Source organism: Candoia aspera, chromosome 3 (assembly GCF_035149785.1).
Source record: "Candoia aspera isolate rCanAsp1 chromosome 3, rCanAsp1.hap2, whole genome shotgun sequence".
NCBI classification, from domain to species: domain Eukaryota; kingdom Metazoa; phylum Chordata; class Lepidosauria; order Squamata; family Boidae; genus Candoia; species Candoia aspera.
The window spans coordinates 31,213,338-31,232,860 of record NC_086155.1 but is presented as its reverse complement, the minus strand read 5'-3'; the positions used below and the strand labels follow the sequence as shown (position 1 = coordinate 31,232,860).

The following is a 19,523-nucleotide window of genomic DNA, read 5'->3' as shown; positions in this document are numbered from 1 at the left end:
AGGCAATATATGAACCTCTCCAAATGGATAGAATAATATAATCATAACGTGAATGCTAATGGACATCTTTCTTGCTTGCTTCGCTTACAGAAGGGAAGAAAATAACTTTGACCGAGAGCCGATCCCATCAGAGCCTCCTGCCAAAAGGGTTTGCACCATTAGCCCAGCACCTCGGCACAGTCCATCCCTGATGTTGCCTGTCATAAACCCAGCTGGGCAATTTCACCCTACACCTCCCCCACTCCAGCATTACACTCTAGAAGACATTGCAACCTCCCATTTATACAGAGATCCAAGCAAGATGTTGGAACACAGGGATTTGCGAGAAAGACATAGCATAGGTAATGAGGTGATGTCCTATGAGACAGATGAGCCTATTTTTCATTTGCTTTTATTGATCTTATAGATGCCTGAAGCTTTGTAAATCCAATATGTATTTATGTATTCTAAATATCAATATGTGCTGATAGAAATAATTGCTTCCACCCCTTCCTCCCTTATTTGCATCACACTGTCAGGCTTCTATACTATACAATATTCAGATTATGGTATTTTCTTACTTTTCGTAGCAGGATTAAATGGAGGCTACCAGGATGAACTAGTGGATCATCGCCTAACAGAGAGGGAATGGGCTGATGAATGGAAGCATCTTGATCACGTAAGAGCCTGGGGTGAAAAAAGCAGTGTAAAAATATGGCTTTCCTGCTCCTCGTCTAAGCATGGGCTTCATAATATATTCTATTAAATCAAAATTATGTACATAGGAAGCAATCTTATAATAACTCCAAACTGGAGACCCAGTTCGGTCTGGTGGTTAAGGCAAGGGGCTAGAAACCAGGAGACTGTGAGTTCTAGTCCCGCCTTAGGCATGAAAGCCGACTGGGTGACCTTGGGCCAGTCACTCTCTCTCAGCCCAGCTCACCTCACAGGGTTGTTGTGGGGAAAATAGGAGGAAGACGGAGTATTTGATATGTTCGCCACCTTGAGTCATTTATAAAAATAATAAAGGCGGGATAAAAATTAAATAAACTAACTCAGGGTGTTTGTCCAGGTAGACTGATAATTTCTGGCAGCAGTTCTTCAGCATTTTGGGCAGAGGTCCACCTTATCACTTTCTACTTGACCCTTTCATTTGGAGAATCCAGGAGTTAAATCTGGACTTTTGGCATACAAAGCATTTGTTGTACCATTGAGTTGTGGCTCTATGTGTATGCACACAGCCAAATGCATGTCTGTATGATTAGGTGATTGTTCAGTCTAGAGAGGATTTAACTTAGTAGTAGAACACGTGCCGTGCATAAACATGGTTCCAAATTTGACTCCTCCAATGCTGAGTAGCTATGCAGGGGGAAAACACATTCACATGCCTTCCTGAAACCTTGAGAGGGCCACTGCCAGTTAAGTAGATAGCAGTGGATTCAATGAATAATTTGTTTGACTTGGTTATAAAGATGCTTCAAATGTGTGATTTTCTTTGCAAAGTTTGTTTACTGTTTTCTACAGGGCATTTTTTTTAGATTCTTTTTATCCTGCCTTTATTATTTTTATAAATAACTCAAGGCGGGGAACATACCTAATACTCCTTCCTCCTCCTCTTTTCCCCACAACAACAACCCTGTGAGGTGGGTTGGGCTGAGAGTGTGTGACTGGCCCAAGGTCACCCAGCCAGCTTTTGTGCCTAAGGCGGGACTAGAACTCACGGTCTCCGGGTTTCTAGCCCGTTGCCTTAACCACCAGACCAAATTAGAATGGTGTTACATAGAGGAAAACAATCTCAGACATGTTGCTTTTCAAAGATGTGGTTGGAGCTGAAACCCTTCAGTAAGGCACAACATTTTCTTCTCAACAAGAGACTTGATTTCACCGTTGCATTTGGGAAAAGTTGCAAGGGAAATGAGCTTAAGAGATAAAATAGACAATATTTTGCCCAGTAAACCGTTTTTAAAATTGCTTTCTTTAATCAGTTATTTTATATTGAGTAAAAATTGTAAGCTGAGACTAAACTGCCCTAGTGTTACCTGATAATTTGTAGAAGCCTGGAGAATTTAGTGTTTATCTGTGCAGCAGGAACATGCAGTGTCCCTACTATTCAGCACATGTAGCCTTCATGCAAAAACAGCGCTAAAACAATATACATCTAATCAGTATCCATGTGAAACTTGCAGCTGCTTCCATAGATTTTGAGTTCAAAGGCTGCACACTAGAATTCCTAGATCAGTGTTTCTTAAAGTGTGGTTCTAGGAGCCCTTGGGGTCCCCCAAGACCCTCTCAGGGGTCTGTGAAATCAAAATTATTTGCCAGTTTATGTTGAAAAATAATACAATATTAAAATCCCATCAAACAATCATAAGAAGCGGTAGTGGCAGCAACTTTTAATTTTTAATACAGTAAATATCCATAAATATAACCCATACAAACAAAAGCTCTTTTGAGGTCCTCCACAGTGTTTAAGGAGTGGGAAGGAGTTCTGAGAGAAAAAAGTATCCTAGGTATTACCTTGCTTATATTCTGAATCTGTACCTATCTTATAGATGAGATCCTCGTTTTTAGCACCATTTACTTTTATACAAATTGTAAACTGATACTGGGAAATAGCTCATCAGGTATTCCAGAATCTGTTTCTACAGGATAGATCGGTTACAGAAAAGTGTAAGAAAAAGTCTTACGTAGGCAGCCGTGCAGGAAAACTGCACCTACTGTCCTTTGAGAAGCCTGTGTGTTTCAAAATGTGCTATACTTTTCCCTCTTGAAGGCACTGAACTGCATTATGGAGATGGTAGAAAAGACCAGGCGTTCCATGGCTGTCCTCCGCCGTTGTCAAGAGGCTGATAGGGAAGAGCTCAATTACTGGAAAAGGCGATGCAGTGAGCCCACCGAGCCACGGAAAGGAGGGAGCGATATAACTGTGCGGCAGCATAGTCCTGGGAGCTCAGACTCCATCAGCAGTGGTATGCTCTGGGGCCCTGTATTTAAGGTGGCTTTGTGTTAGTATACTCCAGGTCAGTGTTTCTCAACCATGGCAACTTTAGGATGTGTGGATTTCAACTCCCAGAATTCCCCAGCCAGTTGCTGAAGTTGAGAAACACTGTTCTAATCAAACATGGCAGGACTAACCTTGGGCACTTTTCTGAAACTTTTAAAGCCACAACAACATCTGTGGCCACCTTTTAAAATTACCTACATCAGTGTTTCTCAACCTTGGCAACTTTAAGATGAGTGGACTTCAACTCCCAGAATTCCCCAGCCAGCATGGGAGGGTGAGAAACATTGATCTAGATTTTTGCCTGAAAATGGAATTTTGGACAAAAAGAATGAAGAAAAAAATAATTTTCATTGCTTTACACTGCTCCATCTGTAAACTGAAACACACTTAAGGAGGTTAAAGAGTGCACTGTTATCTTACCAATAAAACAATAACATAAAGTATCTTTGGGCCCCCTGTCTGGAGATTAAAGAGCAGAATTCAAGCTAATGTTGACACGAGTTCATGCAAAAATAATCAGTTTTTCTAAATTCCTTCAGCATTTTGAAGTAGAGTGAAATGTTCTGCACTTTCTTTCCCCTGCTAGGTCAGTAGCATTTTTAGCCTAACAGTGCTTTGTAATCTTTCCCACTGATTTGCTCCACCTTGCTATGAATTAAATCATTAATGTTCTCATGATATTGATGCAAGGTTTGGCTTCAGTCTGACTTTCCCAAATGCAAATGGAAATTAGCCCAGGGGATTGAATCCAGAACTGACATCTACAAAAGTCTTTTGATAGTTTAAACCTTCAGAATCATAAAGCAGATAAAGTTGGAAAGTTTAGGATATCACTTGATATTTTGTGATGGACACAATACCTAATTTATTTGTAACATTTGCATTTGATTCTTCATCTGAAAGGATTTTTAAAGTGACTTGCACACACTCAGTGCCAGAGCTTACAATCTAAAAGACAAGATGCAGCAGGGGAGGGAAACAGTTAGCCTCAGAGGAAGTTGTGATAGGAAGCAGCTCTCATCCATCAGCCTCATTGGGAGACCAGCTTTATTGAATTCTTTCTCTCGCTGAATTGTTTCCAGCTGGTCATTTCTTTGGGTTGAGTATTTAGTTTATGTATTGGTGCCTGAACTTGCATGTTGCAGCCAGATTGGGGAAAAAATGTGTTTCATATTCCAAGCCACTTCTTGGCCTTAGATTCAGAGTAAATTTTCCAATGATAGAAATGAAAATTCTGTTTTTTTTCTTGCCTGTTTAAAATAACACTTAATTCTGTTAGCTGCCTTGAATATTCCCCAGAGCAGAAAGATAGGATATACATTGAATAAATAAATAGTCAACCAAGTTGGGCTTGCAATATAATGTTTTGCATTGGGCTTCTAGGTTTCTCAATAATTAGCTATAACCATTTTCAAGATGCTCCATTCCATTTCCCCTGTGTTTCTGTCCCTCCACCCTGCCAGTACTTGGTCATAATTTTGCTAGCATTGAATTTGGCTGGTGCAAACTTGGGGGTTTCTCTGAGAATTTAAACATTTTGGCTGTGTAAAAATCCACACTCAGAAAATGAGTTTGCTATTAGCATACATATTGAATGCATTCTATATTTGATGAATGGTAATCTGGAGGCCAGAATTTCTCTCAATAGCATCTGTACAGTCCTTGAACAGAATGCATAGGTTTAATTGAACTTTTAAAATGCTTCGCTAAACTAAAAATCCATTCCATTCTTTCTACAGCACTGACCAGCCAAATGCCCCTTTTGATTTTCCTCATAGCATTTAGTAATGTATGTTGTTTCTGAATAAGTACCATTTCTCCTACTTTGGCTAATAAGGATTGATAGGCCTTGAATTCTAATATTTACACAAAAACATCTCCCCAGCACCCTCTTTACTTCACACTATTTCTGAAGCTGGGACTTCTAAACTTGTATTCTACCTTGTTGTAGTGTAAGGAATCCCAGTGACAAGAAACATGGGAGATAAATTAATAGGTGAAGTATGCCTACATCTGGGTTAAACAAAAGCACTATTTTCAGCTTAAAATTATGCAAATCGCACATCTAACTACCATGTTATTTTGGAGTGAGAATATAATCTGTATGAAGCATTGTGAATCTTTCATTTTTCCACTGACTTTAAAATATTAGCTGTCTGAAATTCTTGGAAATACAAGGCACCATTAGCAGGGGTTAATATGTAGCCTGTGATGCTGCAGAATTTAAAGATGGAAATGGATTATACTATGCAATAAATTATGCAGGTCACTAAATTAAAACTGGTCATTTATCATTCTGACATTGTTGAACACTCTTTAACTGCAGTTATCTCTTGGTTTGGTTTAGCAATTAACCCATCCTGCTCTCTTGCTACACAGATGCTGCATATAATTTTTTTTAGCTTGGCAGGGCTACATTTCCATGTTTAATATTGTTGCCATCATTCTTCCTCATGCAGAATCTCAGCGGGAGTTCAGTAGCAGGCCAGGAACAGCTGGTTATGTCACGGAGGAGATATGGAAAAAGGCTGGTAAGTAAGGAAGCCTGTTTCAATAGATTGCTATGGGATGTTATGGGAGATACTTCTGTTCAGAAACATCTGGAGGGTCACAGATTCCTATCACTAACCTAAAGAGAAAATACCTGGAGAGCCAAAGAAAATAAAAAACTCCAAATAAATGGCTGAGGTAGAACTGAATTAGAACAGGTAAGCAGCTGCTCTGAGAAGCTGGCCCGAGATGAGGTCCAATATCCACCCTAGCATATTCAAACTGGAGACTAGCTCAGTAGAAGTGAAGGTGCACAGACCACAAGTACAAGTAATTATCCTAGGCAGTAGGAGGTAATCCTGGTACCTCCTGGTAAATCAACTGTAAACTGTAACATAGATAATTTAGTTATGAATCCTGTAACTGAAGGAGAACCAGGATATTGATTTCTGCTGTGTAGCTTGCAAGCAATAGTAGAAGCATAGAAAAAGCTTGCATTTCGATTTCTGCAAAGATTTTTGGATAGCTTTGGACAATTCAGCATTTTTCAGACAGGATTACTTTCCAGACCTTTTGTAAGCATAGGATGAAGTTTTATGCATTAGTTAATTTATTTGTAACTACCTTCCCTCTCTGATAAGTGAACTGACTCCTCTCCTCGTTCATGTTTGAGGCATTTGTTCTAACTAGTTTGGGCTTAAAACTAATGTATTTATGCTGTGTAGCTTGCAAATTTTGCAGCTCTGGGAAGATGCTGGCTAAGAGCTTACCTGCATTGCCTGTTTGTCTTGTCATCAGAACAGGCTGGCAACTGCTCTTGCAGGATGATGTTGCCCTCTATTCATCCCCACTCTCAATCAAAATGATCTGAGGGTGTCTTTTTCTGCTCCACTTCCAAAGTACACTTCCATGCCACCTTGGGTGCTCTGTTCATTTGGGATAGCATGCTTCCATTTGTTGGAGGTAAACCCAGCAGTTCATCAGCTACTTTGCAGAAGAAAGAATGAATTTGCCTTCAACTGAGTCAGTGCTTACCATTTTTAAAGCTGCCTTTTTACCATAAGTACTATAAAACCACAATAATTCTATGATTATGTGGCTTGCAAACAGAAGGTTGCTGGTTCTATCCTCAGCAGAACTTCTTAATTATTATTTTTCTTTCTCTGAGCTTCCTACCTGCTTTTTAAAAAAAAAAACACTCCTGTTTTACTCATCTTCCAGTAAATGATTGGAAGTGTCTTCTTCACAGTTATACTGTACTTTCTATCATGAAGCTGTTTGATACAATCTTCGTTTTCTTTCAGAAGAAGCTGTGAATGAAGTGAAACGTCAGGCCATGTCTGAAGTCCAAAAAGCAGTAGCAGAGGCTGAGCAGAAGGCATTTGAAATGATTGCAACAGAAAGGGCTAGAATGGAGCAGACCATTGCTGATGCAAAACGCCAGGCTACTGAAGATGCTTTCTTAGTTATTAATGAGCAAGAAGAGTCTACAGAGGTGAGGAGCTAAGCTGAAATATCTGGTGTTTGGGGAGGATGTAGGTAAACTCCTGGGTATCATCTTAAAGATGAGTCCTATTGTGTTGGTTTTTGGGGGGTTGATTGGTTTTTTTTTAATTTCATCATTCCTTTTTTGTTGTTATAGATTAAACTCAGTTGTTTATTACCCTCTATAGTCAAAGCAATGTTTTTGAAGTCTTCTCACCAAGCGATTAATTCAGGTTAACTACTGTTGGTTGGAGGAAGTAGGGAGCAACTTATAGTCCCTGACCCTTCCTCCTCTCACCCACTTTTGGGGGTGGGTATGGTGACATTATTTCCTTCTATTTTAGAGCAGAAAACACTGGGGAAAATGTAATGTTAAGAATTTGAAAAGAACCTGAAAGCTCCTCTCAATATATTTAGGGGAAAACTTAAGCATCAACTATGTGCATGATGTGGCCCACTGATTGCAAAGCTCCCCCCTTTTAAATGTGGCTGCCAGAGATCAAAAGGTTGTGCATTCTTCATCTAACTGATAGCAGTACATCAACCTTCTATCTTGCTGATCTTCATTGCATGGGATAAATTGCACAGGAATCTATGTCAGCAGTAACCTTAGAGAGATTCCCAGTTCTACCAGGCATTGCCTAAAGATCCTCACAACAGAATGTTGGTGGCTGATGAAATGCAGATGAATGAAAATAAGATCTAGGGTGGAATGATGTGGCTCTGATGGATCAGTTCCAGGAAGCAGTTGTAGATGGAGTCCTGGATGAGATAGCCTGAGTAGTGTCCTTTCTCCCTGCAAAACCTGATCTATCTATGCCTGTGTATCGATGGACACCTTGGAAAACTGTTGAGGCTCATTCCATCGAGCCCCAGCTTGAGTACAACCTCCCTTGATATCCCAAATGCAGAGACTTACAGTCCCATTTCTTCAGTCTGCAGATTCCATGCAAATAGGTGGAACCAGAATTCATTCACCTCCAGAAGAAAAGGCTAAATGCAGGAACCCTGGGGCATGTTTCTACTGTGGGAGCCAAGGATTGTAGCATGCTCAGCCAAGAAATTGCAAACACCCCAAGCTGGCCATACCCAATCTAAAAGGGCTCTGCGATTTACTCATGAGTAAAACAACCATTCAGCTAGCCTTAGTACCCACTACAGTAGCTAGCCAGCACTTGATCTGGCCTGTAAAAATCCATTTCTTTGGTCATCTAGCTCTACAGTCACAGTCTGTGATTGATTCTGGTCCCAGTCTGCAGAGGCTGACAAGATTCCCAGATGTTCTATCAGCCTTGTGTGCCTCTAGAAACAATTGATGGAAGACCGGCTATCTGGACATGTAGTCTAGACTGCTGATTCAATGGAGTTAGAAAGGCATGCGGAGCAACTAAAATTCTACCTGGCCTTTGCCCCTCATTTCCCAGTAATTCTGAGTGTTTCATGGCTCCATCACCATGACCCTCAAATCATTTGGTCAAAAGGAATTGTATGTTTTAATATGCCCAAGTGTGAGAAGCATTTCCCATCTAATCATTTTTGAAGATCTAGCAACCAAAGTAGGCAATGAGAATGTGATCATCCTTTCAGATAAGTATGCAGATGTTTTCATTGAACAGGATCAGATACCATCACATCATCCCTGTAACTCTGTAATCTCATTTATGGAAACATAAATGGGTGCTGGTTGATAATCCTAACTGTGATTGTGGGAACATCCCGCAAACTTGACATCACATCGTGATGGAATGTTCCCTGGCTCCTGCAAGAACTACATCATCTCGAGGGTACTCCTGTCCAATGGCTAAACGATCTAGATATCCGGCCATAGGCTTAGTTACTTTAGTAACTGCTCATACATAACTTAAATTTATTCATAATTTTATTCATCATTTGTACTGCATGTTTTTAAAATAATTTATTGTCCCAATGTCCTATATGTTATACACTTTTATATATTGTTTTTGTGATTTTTATGCAGCAATGCTGCATTCTGCTATGCCATATGAAATAAATAAATAAATCTCTGTAACTATCCTATTGACCTGGTCCTTGGAGCCAAAGTCCCAGTGGGGCACATCCACTCACTTTCAGAACCTAACTTTGCAGGTTCTGCAAGAGGGATGCATTCATCCTTCCATTTCATCCATAGCCATTCCTGTATTTTTGTCAAGGTTTTACCACGACTACCAGGTCTCAAGCAGACCTCTATCTGAAATCAGTACCCTCTGCTCTTGACCTCAGAACTCTTGGAATGTCTGAGGAAGATCTGAATTATTACAGACTCAGTCTCAGAGGAGCCTACAACTTGGACAGATCCAAGAGGACAGTGAATGGAAAACTTTTTTTTTTGCGCCTGGGACAGCCATTTTGAATATATACTGTAATGCCATTTGGGTTGCAATGCCTCATAGTATTGCAGGACAGGGGTAATGACATAACCCAATTTGTCATACTTAGATAACATCCTGATTTATTCATCTTGCACCATATTAGGGTAGTTCTGCAATATCTCAGAGTACATTTTCCAGGGGAGAAAACGTTACTTTGATGCCAGATCTACTATTGCAAGAAATACTGTTAGTTATCAGAAGCTGGCTATGAAACTGGCATCACAGAACAGCAACAGTTGGAGATGCTTTGTCACAACAGCCTTCCCTCCCCACACTCACATGCCTTATATTAGTTTTCTGTCATGTACGCAAAGATATAGCAGACTAACCTTCTTGCTTTGTATCTGTGCCCAGTTATTCCTGGAGTATTCTGGGCAGCCTTTTGCTGTCTGTAGCCATACATAACAAAACCTGTTGTGCATTGGGGAGATTGCATTCTCAAAGTCAATTTAAATAAATACAATTCCAGCAGTTATTTCTTTGCACCCTGAATGATTCCATTCATTTACCATTGTTGAAGTCCACCTGATAAAGGAAAATTTGCTCTTCAAAAACATGCTATTTGAGCCTGTTACATGGCACACTCTTTGAGAGCTGCTAGTTAAGTTGTCGCTCTTATATTTGTGCCAAGGGAAGCCTTGTATGGATTGCAATGAATACCTTCATAGAAATGTAAATTCATAAACCTATGAACGTATCCTATTATGATAGTTACAGCTGATGTCATTATAGCTAGGCTGCGTAGAATTTGGCAAACTGTTCCATGTTACTGTGGATAGCATTTGAATTTAATTAGAAAAGGAGTTTTCTTATGAGCAGTATTGAAGCACTATCTCAATAGCACCTCCCTAAAGGCCTTTTTTCCTTCTTGAAATAATAAACCAATTTCAAACTGTTTATTGGGTAGTATATTTCAAAGAGAAGTTTGTTCTTTGTTTTTTCAGAGCTGCTGGAATTGTGGCCGCAAAGCCAGCGAGACATGCAGTGGATGTAACATTGCTCGTTATTGTGGCTCCTTCTGCCAGCACAAAGATTGGGAGAGACACCATCGAATCTGTGGGCAAGGCCTGCACAGTCAAGTTAAGCCAGTGTCCTTATCAGCCAGTCGGTCTTCGGCAGCCACCCTCAATGTAGTTGATGGAATAGCAAGTCCAGCTCTAGAAAAAACATCCGCAACCACTTCTCGATCCTCCACTCCAGCCTCTGTAACAGCAGTAGATACAAATGCACTCTAAAAGGGAATGCTGCATTCAATACGTTTTTGTTTGTTTCTTTTTACATTGGAAAAGAAAAATCTCAATATCAATTTATCAAAAATTTGTATTCCGGCATTTTGGCATTTGTTGGGGAGAGGAGTATTTTCCACATCATTAAAATGGCATTTTTAGAAACCTATTTTAGCCGTTCATGTTGAGATCTCAGAATGGACTTACTGGTTTCCTGGAATACAGAGGACCTTGTTTTAACTGAACTTTCTCAAAAGATACACTATATTGTTATCAGTTTAAGCTTCTAACGCGGTATCCCCCCAAAGGGTCAGACATGACCCAGTGCTTGCACAGGGGACCTTTCACCATTTTCCCCCTCCAACTAGGAGATTGTTCTCTCTATCATAAAGCAGAGCTGCTTGGAAAGCCTTTTCTCTCAGTTTAATATTCCCATTCTTCCTCTGTACAATCTGAACAATTGGGTTTCCACCACCACCCCCTTTGCTCTTTGAGTACCTCTAGGCTTTTTACATATTGTGACAGAGGAAGTAGACCATTTTTAGAATCATTCTCAGGCAAAATTATGTAAATAAAATATAATACAGGCAGTAGTCTAGTTGTTACTTTCACCCTTCCTCCTATAGCATCTAAGCCTTTTTTGTTCTCGTTTTCATGTTTTCCATCATTCCTGAAATGGACACATGAAGGTGGGACAGAAGGATGCTGTTTCATGTGTTGTAAAAGGGACTAAAATGTCTTCATATAATGACTCATTGGCCTTTTCGCTTGACCAGTTTTGGTATCTTATGGATACAGAGCAGACCGTATGAATTGGTCTGTGGGCCTAAATAGATTGAAATGTTCTGTCCAAAGATTTTTGCATAACATCTTATTGGCTCTTTTCTCAAATAAGATTGGTTTATTTTGTTGTTCCAACTCTGTCACACACTCTCATCTTCTCTGAATAAATGTTGTTGGCTTTATATATTTTGTTTTTAAAATGCATTAGTGAATAAATTAACTGGCACACGCCGTGTATGATTCAAACGTATCAGATATAGCTTAGTCCAGGCTTTCATGATCTGGTATCCTCCAGGTACATTGGTTTTCAGTACTCATAATTCCCCAGACTAGATAGCCAGTGACTTAACTGTCTGTGGGATTTATGGGACTTGAGGTCCAAAGCCTGTGGAGGGTGTTGTGTTGGAGAAGATACGGCTATTATCTCAGAACATGTTGGTTAAATTAAAGAAGGTTCAGGTCATGTGTAATAACTTTCATGAACAGACAAGGCTAATGAAATTCATTCTCTCTTTCTGTAAGCAATGTATAGTTTTAAAATTGTTGACTCTAACTAAGGATGTCATGCATTAAAATACTGTGGCATCTTTCCAAAACATTTCACTAAGTCTATAGGTTCCAAGATCTACCCACTGTGTTTTTACAATGTATCTAGTTCTTTTGCTGCATTTAAGAAGGATTTTTGCGATTTCCATCTTAAACGTACCAGATTGATCTTCATTGGTCATAAAGACCAGATCAAGGTTAGGCAGTAGGCAACTGTAACCACAGACAGAAACTGAGCTTTGGTAGCTTTAAGATTCAAGTTCCTAGAGGGCTGGAGTTGATGAAATGTGGAGATAGTTGAACCAAGTTACCTTCTTGCAATCCAAATCATTACCCCTAATATACACGGCTGCTTTTTGCTAACACTAACAGCAAAAATCATTGGGAGATACATTTACGCATCTAGTTCAAATCTCAGAGGAGTGGCTTTACTTTTGAAAGGTTATCAGAGTTTATTCAGGTTCGTGTTGTAAGAACAAATCTAGTTCTCTGATTCTAATCCTGCCTGTGGTTTACCACAAACATCTGTTTTGCCTTATTCAGATATGGCAGTGTGTCTTGCTGTTAAATTGAGAGAGTTAATAGAAAGTTCAGAAAGTTCAGAGGAAGAAGGCGTCCGTATGTAAGTAAAGGCTTTATTCATATGATGCCAAAATCCCATGGTTTGGTGTTACGTCTGAACTAACTCATTGTAGCAAAATAGTTTTCAGGGTGTGTTAGATATTCTAAAGTATTACTTGGTGCTGCTTTGATTTTTGCAGATTCCTGCGTTGCATATTTCCATTAATTCATGCACATAGCTTGGAGAAAAACACTTGATTTACACCTGGGACTCATCCTTCAGTGATGATTTACCAAAGAGGGACATTTTAAATTCACACTGTTTAATAAGAATGAAAATCCAAGGTCATGATTTTACATGTGTGCATAAATACATTTTTAGTGTTCATTTTAAGAAAAGGTTTGTAGTGCTCCAAGGAACTATCAAGTTTGATCTCTGAACTGTTCCGAAGGTTTTGCAGCAAATGTGAAGATACAAATTAAAGCTGTGGTGCTAACATTACTTACCTGTTCCTAAACTGAATTGCCACCTGATTCTCTCCATAGAACAGAATGAGACAAGATCAGCTCCAAAGAAAAGTATGAACATTGTGTGTGTGTGTGTGTGTGTGTCAGAGAGAGACTATATGTGTGAGAGAGGAAACATACATTGGCATTCTAAGATTATATGTAAATAGACAGTCTTCCATAATTTAACATGCAACTACAATGGCTTGCTGTGTATTAAGTGAAAAATACATTAATGTACATAAGTTACATATTACCAGTCATAATTTTAAAATGATTTTTGAAAATGGAAATGAAAGATGTGAAATGCTACTATGGGAATACTTCGTGGATTCTGTTTTCTATATATTTTTGTCATTTGATTCTATATTAGGAATTTTTGTTACCAATTTCATGTGCATAACTTATTTAATGTACTGTATAAAAGAACCCAAACTGTTACAGATGTATTTAGTTTGTTCTACTCACAGTAGTCAATAAAGACTATATTCACCTAATAATACCTTGTCTTACCTTGTTTTGTAGAATATAATTTCAGCTAAAGGCTGGATTGACACATCATTATTATTATATTATATCCCACTTTTTCTTTAGGAGGTCAAGGTAAGTTACATGAGGATCTTCTTTTGTTTCATCCCCATAAACACCCTGTAAGGTAGATTGAGCAGAGAATGGTCTAAAATCTCTCAATTTCCATTGTTGAAGCTGGATTTGAACTTGAGTCTCTCTGATATTATTTCACACCTTCACCACTATGACCCAGTGGCACTTCTTAAGCAGTAGATATGGCTTGGTTTTATATCAGCATGTTGTGTGAATCCAGTCATTGTGGTTTGTAAACCATGCTTAGGGCTTAGCAAATTGTGTGAACTAAGCCACAATGGATTCAACAAACCAGGATTTTAAAAAATTCAGTACGATCTGAACCCAACCCGTAACAACTAGTTATGTGATTCTGTGTGCAAAAAATGTAGTGTATGACTGTAATGCAGACAGAAGTCAGTCTGACATGATTAATGTCTGAAAGCAAGCTTAATTGCTGTTATGCTTTCCGAGCCATGTTTGAAAGGATACCGTATGATGTCTTGGTAAATCAGGAAGAACAAGAGTGGAAATATCCAGTAACAGAATTTAAACACTGTGTAGCAAACCTTCAGTAAAATGTGAAAAGTAGCAGAATAAGATATTTGAAAGAGAGATGGAAATGTATTTAATGTGTTGCTTTAAAATTGAAATATAACCGTAGTTAAAACATCCCCTGATTTATGTCTATAACTGATTGCAGACATTTTGAATAGACTCATAATTAAGAAATTAGCATTGGAACAACTTTAGATAAGTGTAATACTGATTCTAAAATAATACATATGTAAATCAAGACTTCAAGCAAAACAGTACTTGCATATATTTGAGTAGACATTTTATACATCCTTTGTAGAAAACAGATTAATTGAATGACATTATGGCTTCATCATGGATAGACTATATGATTTAATTGCCTGAGTATAGTGTTATGGTATGCCTTCAATATCAATAAAATGTTTTGTTGCACATGTTATTTGACAATTTTTCAGGAATCTTTAAGTGAGCATGGATATGAAAGAAAGCATGTAAATTGCCTGATTTAACATCAATTTGCATAATTCAGTAGTCCAAGATTATTTAAAAAGTCTTGAAGTAATCTGTTAAAAGCTCAGAATTAGGCAACTTTTTTTTTTGATCCAGTGGCACATTTGAAATTTGGAAAGTTATCATGGGTGCTTTTACAAAATAACTATTGTGCATGTGTTCAGCGAGAGAACCCTTGTTAATGGAAGACAAACTGAAATTAGCAACCCCTTCTAACTTCTACCATCTCAGGTTACGTTGTTCTTTTCTGGATAGGTGGTCAAGCAAAACTTGAGAGAGCATTTGCAACATGCAGCTCCCATGTAATTTTTGTTTCAATAAATTTTTGTTTTAATAACTTGAGCAGGGAATGGATCACAGTGCCAAGGGAAGTAACTATGGGCATATTAGTGCCCTGGAAACCACATGCGTATTCCTGTCCTAGACTGTGAAGGGTAGGAAGGCCCAGAATCCCTTTAGTCTTGAGCAATAATCAGTGGCATTGATAAAAAATGTTATATGCTGCCAGCTGTGGGAACCTTCCAGAGGTGTTGGAGATTTACCTTTCAAAGTTACCAGACAGCAGTGCAATTCCCAGAATTCATTACTACTTGTATTACCTCCTGTGAATTCTGGGAATTGAAGTCCCAGCACTTTTGCATGGCACCAAACTCCAGAAGGCAGGGAAGATCTCACTGGCAATCTCCAATATTCCATGATTAATGTTTGAGATCAGTAGAAGAAAGACTGGAAATAAAATTAGCTGCGTATACCATACTGTATATAGTCCAGAGTATGCCATTCCATAAAGTACATTAAAGTGCTCAGAAAAGAGCACATACACTGAAGGAGTTCAGTGTCTTCAGTCCATTCAGTCCAAACAATTGTAGCTTTCATCTTAAGTGAAAAAGAAAGGGCACAATGGAGAAGTAACGTTTGTAAATGCATAGATGGCAAAGAAGTCTTACAGAAATCAGAATGTTCTATAGATGCATAGATAAACCGTTTCACATACACAAAAATAGACAGACATCACCGCTGTTGTCATCAGCTGAAAATGTTTTGGCAAACCTGCTTTTTTGGGGGGGGCTAAGATAGCTTAGCCAAAAGCATATTCATGGCCATTTCTCGTAGAACGTGCTTATCAGCTGGTTTTAACCATAAATGGAAGTTTTGTGTTTCAGTGATGCCTGCTTTCACATATAAGATGTGGCAGGAAAAGAATCCCATAATGAATTAAGGCCAAAGGCATCTGCACAAGGGGCAAGTAAAGTATGCTGTGATACAACAACCCCGTCCCCCCACCCGCAACCTGTAACTGATGTAACACAAATACAAAAAGGTTAAGCTTGAGTAATGACATCACAACACACATTTCATCATGTTGGCATCATTGCGGTTAGGATCAGATGACTATGATTAAGGCCACTGTTACCTGTATACTGTCTGATTTTTAGAAGCATCTGAATCACCCCAGTCAGAATCAGATGTCAGAACAGCTTAATCCTTGGTCTGATCCAAAAAGCTCTTTCCCATCATTATTGAAAGAGAGAACCCTCTACGCTGAACAAAATGCGTGATACTATAACAATACTTAGGTTCTCAGCATCATCTGAAAACACTTTGCATTTGTAATATGCCAAAATCCAGACAGACTCTGGCTTTCCACCTGAGCCCCTCTTCTGTCTGTCTAGCTAGTGGATTTATTTTTGGTCCATGAAGATAAGGTACCTAAGAAACTTTTGAACAAAAACCTTTGTCCACCTCTAAGTCATAATCAGGACCATATCCCATTTATACCACGGTGTGGCGTTGGAAGTCCATCTTGGAGGAACCCTCAGGGCGTTTCTTTGTTAGATAATTATTTCTCTTTCGCCCTGAGTGTGTGCTTAATTCCCATACATCTTGATAGCTCAGACAAAAGCCAAAATGACATCTCCTGACTAAAAGAATTGTTTTCAGCATCTCAAACTTGCATTGTGAAATGTAGAACTTCACATGCAGCAGACTATGTATTTAGAATCTGATTGGAAAAAGTTAAAATGTTTAGAAGTTGAAATATTACTAATTTAATAATCTCTATATTGGTATATATATATAACTCAGAAAGATTTTTACAGCAGGAAGAAACCAATGGATTTTTAAAAATTCCAATAGCATGAAAAAGTTCCCTTAAATATAAAGCAGGGAGCCTAATTAAACACTAAGCAGGACATCATCTTTGAAGTATGCATTCTCATTTCATTTTTAAAAGCTTTTGTTGCCATCTGAGATTTTTCAGAAAACTTGCCTGGTAAAAACTATAGAGATTCAATAAACTGCTGGCTTCATTTCCTCAATAATCTGCAGCCCCCTTAAGCATGCATTTGTTAATGACTATTCATTAATTTGCTGATTGCTAAATATTTGTTATTACTGTTAATTAGTAGAATTTCAGTAGAGCCTGGAGACCACTCAAAGAGATCCAAGCTTTCCATAGTTTTAAACTGCAGATGAAGAAAGATAGTTAGCAAATTATGATTAAACCTTTTGTTCTAGTGATCGCATATTATGAACTTCAACACAGCAAAGTTAAAAAAGAAGAGCAATTATGGAATACTCTGTTCTCTGCTCTTTTCTCTTATTAAATACCTTAAAAGCTTGAGAAATTTAGGAATTATTGTTATTGTGACACATTTAAATAATGAAGGTTAAAACTTGTCAGGCCCAACCAATAAATTTTAGAAACCTCACTGACAAACTGATATTGCATATCCCATTAATCTATGGTTTGCTTAACCATGACTTGTAGACTAAGCCATACCTGGTTAACATAATTCACTAAGCCAAAATCATGGCTTCTAATGCACAGTAAGTAGGTTCGCATGACACAAGACAACCCAATCGAACCCCAGCATAGCTTAGTGCAATATGCTAATCCAGTGCTGAAAGCAAAATGATTGATTACAATTGATTACATGCCATCAACTCTTAGTGACCACACTGATAGATTTTCTCCATGATGATCTGTCCCTAACCTGGTCCTTCAGCTCTTCCAACAGCACCCCCATTGCCACTGTAACTGAGTTTATCCACCTTGCTGCTGGTCATTCTCTTCTCTTTCCTCCCATCTTTCCCAGCATTACAGTCTTCTCAAGGGAGCTGGGTCTTTGCATAATGTGTCCAAAGTAAGATAATTTGAGCCTGGTCATTTGGTCCTAGTGTAAGAACTCTGGGTTGATTTGTTCGATGACCAATTAGTTTGTTTTCTTGACTGTCCACAGTATTCTCAGGTGTCTTCTCCAACCCCAAAGTTCAAAAACATCAATATTCTTCCCATCTTGCTTCCTACATGAAATAACATAGATAAGAGGACTGCCCCCTTTGGGAAGTTATAGTTATATAAAATACAAGTGATAATAGAGGAAGAAAATAATAATTTGGCTTCAAAACTTTTTTTTCAGAATAGGAATAATGAGCATTAGAGCAATTCTAGGATGGCACTGAATAGTGGGCCACTTCCTTGTAAGACATTTTATTGAGGAGTGTTTTAGAAATGCTGAATTTAGTTGGTTGCAGAAAGCTATGTTGAGTGGTAGTAAAGGGAGGGGGATTACCTTAAGATTTTTTTGAGGTTTATGTATTATTTATTTATTTACCACATTTAACTGTATGTTGGTAGAATGTGGATTTTGGAGAATCTAGTTGAGAGAACTGAACTAACAAATGAAAGTGTAGAACAAGTTGGAAGAGAGGATTAGCATTGGTTTGTCAGTCGATAGTCAAGGAGTTCCATCTGCCCCAGATGGAGTGAGTCTGACTTCAGTCTGAAGAGTGCTAGGAACTGCTTGGCCAGGAGATTTGACCCAGTGGCAGCAGAGCAGTGACAGCTGAGAACTTCGTGAATAATATGGTGGTTGCCATTTTCTGTAGATCAGTGGAGTATTTGGCAGAATGGCCAGTGGAGAACTGAATCAGGAGTTGCTGGTTGGTGGAAATCTTTGGAGGATATTAGCCTCAGATAATGACTTTCACAATTTGATTGCCAGTCTCACAGCCTTTGAGAAGAGTTTGGTACAAGGAAGAGGTTTGTGAAACAGTGACTCTGGTGGAAATGCTGCCTGGGCCACAGATGGAAGGACTTTATATCTGCTATACACATGGCAGAGTTGGGTCCTCCTGGCCCTGACAGAGGGTAATTTGGGAGAAGGGGGCAAAAGTCACCAGGATCCCCTTACCCAGCCGGTCATATGGGGCATTTGGCTGTATGTTTGGCTGTATTGGTTGGGGTGAATGGCACACACACAAAAACTTTACTTTAGGCCAGGGTGTCCAGTACAGAGTTGGGAGTTGGGCAAGTAGCCTGGGTTTCAAAGGTTCAGTTTGAATTGAGGGCCCTTGTTGATGAAAGAGCTTTAGTTGGTTGGTTGGTTTGTTATTTCAATTTATATGGATGCCCATCTCAAATACATGACTCTGGATGGCTAACAGCAATTAAAAACAATATAAAAAACAGAATACAATATAAAAAGCATATAAAAACCATACAACACTGTCTGCAGCTGAGGTATAAAAAACTGCAAACAACAAACAACATAACCACTGTACAGGTGCTACAGTGTCCAAATTACCTCAGTTCCCAATAGATTGGGGCAGTTCAGAATACTTCAGCGAGAGTGCTTAGTTGCAGCCAGCTGCTTCAGGTAGGAGGTGAGGTAGCTGGTAAATGGGCCCTAGTGAGAGAATGAGATGAGGCTTGGACTTCTGGGCATTAATGAGAGGGAATCCAATGGCTGTGTGGGCTCCAGTGTAATTTGAATGGGATTGTTGTGTTGAGGGGAGCTTATGGAGTGCTAAGGTGGTTGTAAGTCAGCTGGAGTGTTTGGAGGGAAGATTGTGAGGTAGTAGCCTTGAATGGAGTGTTTCTTGGTAGTGGATTTGACTCAAGGGCAGAAGAAATGACAA

At 38.9% G+C, this 19,523-nt stretch overlaps 1 protein-coding gene across 3 annotated transcripts in view; it reads left to right on the top strand.

Moving 5' to 3' along the window:
- The window catches only part of CBFA2T2 (CBFA2/RUNX1 partner transcriptional co-repressor 2), a 93,441-nt gene extending 82,488 nt beyond the window's left edge, over positions 1-10,953 (top strand). For 2 of the 3 annotated variants that reach the window (XM_063297230.1, XM_063297231.1), the window contains exons 6-12: positions 91-341; positions 573-658; positions 2,753-2,948; positions 5,443-5,514; positions 6,778-6,968; positions 10,293-10,868; positions 10,943-10,953. In XM_063297230.1, coding sequence (XP_063153300.1) covers positions 91-341; positions 573-658; positions 2,753-2,948; positions 5,443-5,514; positions 6,778-6,968; positions 10,293-10,583 — 1,087 coding nt within the window. In that variant the 3' untranslated portion in view covers positions 10,584-10,868; positions 10,943-10,953. The remainder of the gene's footprint in view (positions 1-90; positions 342-572; positions 659-2,752; positions 2,949-5,442; positions 5,515-6,777; positions 6,969-10,292; positions 10,869-10,942) is intronic. The other variant, XM_063297232.1, reaches the window with a different exon arrangement.
- The last annotated feature ends 8,570 nt before the right edge of the window (positions 10,954-19,523 follow it).